The sequence below is a fragment of the Antechinus flavipes genome, chromosome 4, assembly GCF_016432865.1.
Source record: "Antechinus flavipes isolate AdamAnt ecotype Samford, QLD, Australia chromosome 4, AdamAnt_v2, whole genome shotgun sequence".
Lineage (NCBI taxonomy): Eukaryota > Metazoa > Chordata > Mammalia > Dasyuromorphia > Dasyuridae > Antechinus > Antechinus flavipes.
The window spans coordinates 147,411,518-147,417,517 of NC_067401.1; the positions used below are offsets into that span (position 1 = coordinate 147,411,518).

At 42.6% G+C, this 6,000-nt stretch overlaps 1 protein-coding gene across 3 annotated transcripts in view; it reads left to right on the plus strand.

The window, feature by feature from the left end:
* Nucleotides 1–5,443, plus strand: part of RNF157 (ring finger protein 157) — a 129,696-nt gene extending 124,253 nt beyond the window's left edge. For 2 of the 3 annotated variants that reach the window (XM_051994985.1, XM_051994986.1), the window contains exon 19: nucleotides 4,734–5,443. In XM_051994985.1, coding sequence (XP_051850945.1) covers nucleotides 4,734–4,855 — 122 coding nt within the window. In that variant the 3' untranslated portion in view covers nucleotides 4,856–5,443. Of the gene's footprint in view, nucleotides 1–2,630; nucleotides 2,672–4,733 lie in introns of all 3 variants that reach the window. The other variant, XM_051994987.1, reaches the window with a different exon arrangement.
* Nucleotides 5,444–6,000: the final 557 nt, after the last annotated feature.

Genomic DNA, 6,000 nt, shown 5'->3' on the forward strand with positions numbered 1-6,000 from the left:
ATTCTATATCATGGGGAAGCTTGTTCTCCATTGCTTTCTTTGGTCAGTCAATTTGTAAATCAAGCACTGACTATCCTACCTGGCTTTAAACTGAGGTCTTTGGCAACTAAGATAAGAAATCCTGCTTCCCTTCAAAGGATGCAGTTTAACTTTCCATTTTTAAGGGAGAGTTTCTTAACCAACAACTCTGGTGCAAATTGAGCTTTCTCCGGGGCTTCCTCCTCACTTCCCAAAACCCTTTTCCAACCTACCTGCATTGTTGACATTTATTCCACTTGTGAGATTAGTGGAGGCTGTCAGACACAAACCTTCTGGAAAGAAGTCATTCACTCTCAGAGCCTCTTATGATTAGGGCAATCGCCAAAAGATATTCTTTAGGATTAAGCCAGTCTCACAGTTTTAAGAAGGACATGAAGATAAATCACAGATACTCATTAGGAAAGAGTTGGGTTAGACTGCTTTAAAAACTGCATGCTCAGTATTTGAAAAGCCTATTGGGTCCCAACCAAAGATTCCCATTGTACCATTATGGGAGATATGGAAGAGAGGAGGACCACCTTTTTCTGCTTATTCTGCCCAGAAGGGGCAGGAACATGTCTGGAATGATGTGTATGACTTGTGACTGGATTGATGACTGGAGAAGCTAATCTCAGGGGAAATCAGTGTGAAATAAATTGGATCTCTTCGTGTTCAGCTAATCAGTGTGGAATAAATTGGACCTCTTCATGACCAGTTATAAGACCTTTTCTTATGGCTGGGACATATGTTTGATGGCTTGGCTATTTGTAAGCCCAGACAGACAGGGCATCTCCTTCATCAAAGCAGCACCTGCTTCCTGATCATTCCTTTTTCTGTTCAAGTCCATCTACCCTTCCCTTAAAGCAGATATTTTTTTTTCAGAGAGGGCAGAAGGGGAGTAAGACCTTTTGACAGCACTTAAAATGCTCTGTCAAAAGGGGATACTCAAATCACTCTTTCCCAAGCACAGGTGTTCTAGATCAGTCGTATCAAATTCAGATAAAGAGCCCTGTGAGCTGTTTATTAATTTAGAAAAACCACAAATTAACATTATGTTGTATTTTATTTATTTTGCTAAACATTTCCTAGTTATATTTTAATCTGGTTCTTTCGTGGCATGGGGAGTTTTGAGAGAATTGATACCTCTGCTCTAGGAGAGATAAGTTCATGAAAAAAGTTGCTCTGGTTCCATTATCAGTCACCTCTCCTGTACTTTTTAAGATAATTTTTTCAGTAGCCTGATCCATTCTAAGCCCTCTCTTGGCAGAATTTGAACCCAACCCTTGGATCATCTCTCACTGAGGGTGGCTTTGGGCATGTGTTCTGAGATTTTGTCTGAAAGTAGCCTTGGGCAAAAATCTAAGTAGAAAAAGCATGAATGGTAATAGGATTAAGAACAGAAAGATTATACTAGCTAGATGTGGTGTTGAGGGATTTGATGGATAATTAAATAGGCAGCAGGTTAGCAGTCAGCTGACAGCTGACAATCTACCCAGAATCCAGCTATGAACTGGAATTTGGGGCAATGTCTTTATAGAAAGAGACAGAGGCAGATTTGGGTCTGTTTGTAGAAATTTTCAATAAAAATCACTGTGCCACAGACTTAGAGAAGAGCAGAAAGAACTGAAATAAATCTTTCTTGACTAATCAAAGAACATTTAGTAAATGCTTACTGTTTGCCAGCCACTTCTTGGACTTCCTGTCCCTGGAGTTGACAGGTCTTATCAGATCATTTATCATGGATACCAAAAAGAAATATTGGATGTTTTATTTTTCTTTTGGGAGAAGCTATACAAAAGAATCATATGTATTCTGGGGCTCAAGCCCTAAACCCACATGTTTCTGTAGCCCTTAAACTTAATTCATTTGGTGGATTTGTAGAGGCTACTTAAATCTGTGACAAAAGGAATCTACTTCTTTAAGTGTGCCTCTCAAGTCCACCTCTAGAGGTCACTTTGTCCTCCCACTTCTAAGGATGGTAAGCAGTTCTGGTTACCTTTTCTGCCATTCTTCCCACTCCAATGAGCTAAAGGAAAGGAATGTCAGCCAGACAAAAATGGTCACTCCTTTTCTTAAGGAAATTCTTTATCAGACTCCCCAGATAAAGAAAAAATTCTTTCATTTTGGTGTCCCTCCATATGGATGAATTTAAGGAGAAAGCCACTTGGGAAATTAATAGTGGGCTTTGCAGAATCCTTTTCAACAGAGGAGATGCTACATTGGTCCCAGTAAATCTTTCCTCATCATATTAGGGTATAATGAGGGGCTGAAGAAGACAGACATCATGATTTTCAACCTAATTCTTAATTCTTTAATACCACTATAAAACCTTGCCTCTCCTCTCCCAACTCCCCCCCCCCCCCCCTTTCCCTCTTCCTTTCCCCAGGAAAACCCCAGCTATGGTTTTTTAAGGGCCTGGTCAGAGAATGGAATTTGTCAGTCAGGCTCGTGAAGATGCCCAGTCTCAACTAAGTGGTCTCTTCCTCAATAGCCTCTGAGCCCAGGCCTCTCATGGTGTGGTGGTGGTGTTACTGCTGGTATTTTTATTTTGTGCATGCTTGTGTGTCTTCTCTCATGTTTACCATTTGCTTTTGGTCTTTCCTACTGAACAGCCGAGGTTCCGGAATCCTGCCCCATAAACATTGAGGAATAGGTATGAAATCCACCAAGTCATATATCTGAACAAGCATAACTAATAACTAACTCATTGTTGGGCTTTTAAGCTTCTCTAAAGGCAGTATGTCCTGTTCTTGTCCTGCCACCTAGCTAGGTACGCACACAACACATACAAATGCATCCTTAACACCCAGTCTTTAGTCCTCCAGGGAACAAAGATCCCCAAATCCAGCTGTGAAGAATCCTTAAGGATTTTCTTTGCTTCCTCTCTCTCCTCCCATGGGATCCATCAGCCTAAGCCACAGAACATTTTAGAATCAACACTGAATTAGGGAATTCTGTGAGAAATTGGACTAGATATATGATTCTATTAATATAGGGAAACTCTTTAAGCAGATCAAACTTTAAGCCTTGAGCATTGCTTAGAGCACTGAGAAGTTGTGACTTGCCCAGGGTCACTGAGCCAGTGTGGATCAGTGAACCTGGTTCTTCCTGGTTCAGAGGCCAGTTCAATATCCACTGCACAACATTGCCTTTGTGAGAAATAAGACTATTTTCCTCCTGGATTGAAATGGATCACAGCTGCCCCTAAAAGTCTATAGCTCAATCCTAAGGTTCCCTAACTAGAAATACTTCCCCCTTTACAGTCACAGAGTAGCTTGCCTGGATTTTTTTTTGACATCACCCCAAAATCAGACATCACAGTCCCCTTTTAAATTTCAGCTCCATTAACATTTACAAAACCTTTTTACATACAAAATCTAATTTTGACCTCACAATCCTTTGAGATAGATGAGGTATTCTTCCCTTTCCTCTTTTATAAATAAGTAAGCTGAGGCAGCATCAGTCAGTCAGTAAACAAGCATCTATTTAGCACTTACTATATGCCAGGTATTGTGCTAAGGGATACAAAAGGGGGAAAAGTCCCTTTCCTCAAGGAGCTTAAATTCCAATGAGGGAGACAACACCTAAATAACTATATATATAACATAGATAGAATGTTATAGTAAGGAGGGGAGAAGCATAAGGGAAAAGCAGCTTGGCATAGCAGCTAAAGACCTGGCCCTAAAGTAAGAAAACCTGTGTTTTAAGTAGTGCCTTTGACACATATTGTCTTTGTGATCTTGAACCAGTCACATTCTTTCTGTGCCTTGACCTCCTTGGCCTATCTCCCACATCTCAATTCAGTAAAAAGTTAGGGGAAAAAATTTGAAAGCAGATTTGGATTTATATTGTTAGGGAGAGTTTCCTTCTTGGGAGGAATGAAATCCAAACAAACAAAATCCCTGAGGCTCCCAGAGATTAAGGATCTTGCTTATGGTCACAGGGCTAGTCCTCCTGAGCCCAGTGATCTTCCTGCCTTAGGTTTTCCGCGCCCCAGACCAGTGACCCTCTACTCAGCTAGGTTTGATAGGCCAGTGTCCCCAGAACTGTCTCAGTGGAGGTATGGGAGCACATCATTCAGGGAACAGCAGGCTCTGGGCTGCTCTCAGAGGGGTGTAAAGCAAAGCCATGTCAGTGGGAACACTGGAAGCCATTAAGCTGTCTTCCTGCAAGAACTCACTGACACCATCCTGTCTCTGACACCCTCCATGGCTACTTATCACTTCCTTCCCTACAGGTGCCTTCTTTGCAAACAATATCATCTCAGGCCCAAATTAACATACACCTCTCACTCTCCTCTCATCCTTCCTGCCATGAAAGAAAATCTCAGCACCCAGAAGTTTCATTTCTCTGACCCACAAAAAAGATATTTTTTTGATATCAGATTGTTATTCCAGGGAATCTGGGCCTAAATGTACCAAATGGAGCAGGTTTTCTATATCCCTGTCAGCTTCTTCCCCAGGGACAATAACAGAGACCATTCCCATAGGGGGTACACCCTACACACCTGGCTTCTTTCTTAACTCTGATTTTCCCTGCCTCTCTTTCAATCCCTATTGTCCTATTAATTGGAAGGGGCACACTTGCATTGTTCCAATCATTGGAGCTTCAGGTAATGCCCTGTGCCCCTCAGTGTCGCACTCCTGTGCTACCCATGTTGGAAAAAATCTAAACTCAGCCAAAACCACTGGTAACCCTCCTTTTCTTTCCCCCAGGCACCTGGCAAGTGGACAACAATGCTATCAGTTGCAGGAATAACCAGTGCTGGCATTTGTCATCAAGCAGCCCAGAGGACCCTGAGAACCAGCCTTGTGTAAGGGGTTCCATGGCTGTCTGAAGAGTCCTAGCCCCTGTCACAGGGCTCTTTTTTCCATCCTCACATTCCAATGTGTCCCCCCACTGGACTGCTGATCTCCTGGGTATTCCCACCAAGACCTGTGATGACTTTTTATATTTGTGTGTAAAACTGGATGTCGAGGTCATTCTACACCTTGCCCAGCCTCTCCTACTCCCTGGATCTCCACTTGGAACAGACTGGAAATCCCTCTATCTGGACTAAAGTCAGGTTGATGAACTGTGGTTCATCATCGCCTTTTCAGAGACTTCTGCCCCATCTCCCCTATAAGGTAGAGCAGCAGGCTGTGCGCTAGCTGTGTGATCTCCTTTTTTCTCCTTAGGGTTACAGCAGGAGGGCTTGGAAAACTGGCTGCTTTGCTTTCCTTTACCTATGTTGCATTATCTGACCTCCAGCACAATTAAACTACCTTGGCAACTCTCCTTTTGGGTTAGCCCTCATCCATGGCAGAGAAAAGTAGGCATCCTATACTAAACTATTCTGAAGCAGTTCCTCCACCTACTCTGAAAAATGGCATCTAATGGGATGGTTGAGTATTTCTTTCCATAAAAGACTAGTTTTTGCCTCTTATATGCTCTGCTTTGTAGATAAGACTTGCTCCCTTTATGGGGAATCTTAACACTTAAGTTCTCAACTGTTTGTACCCTGAGCAATATACATGGATGAAAGTGGCTATCCTCCTTCCAGACATGTGCATAAGTACCAGTGTTTTCACATCAGGGACAAGGAGTGAGGGTCTGAAGTAGAGCCTCAAATAGTTGGAGGGTGGGGAAGAGGAGGGAGGGCATGTGGCCTCAGTGAACTCACTGAGCTACATGAAGGGAGTGAGCAGGCCTCCTCCACCTCCAGGGCTTCTTTCCCCCTTACAGTCCTTCCTGCTTAGTCGTAGCTAATACTAAGGTAGAGTGGAGGAGCAGATCTGTGACTATTAGAACATGGATCGGAATATAGTTCAGGTCAAATGAGGTGCTTTGAAACTTAAGTGAATATAATAAAATCCTGAGCCAAAAAGGTTAACCTCTAAATCAGGTATCATTCCTATCTCCCCATCAGGGTTATTTGGAGGAGTTCTGGATACTGTTTTGATTTACAGCATTTAAAAGAGGGATCATAGGCTCTTGTTGTAG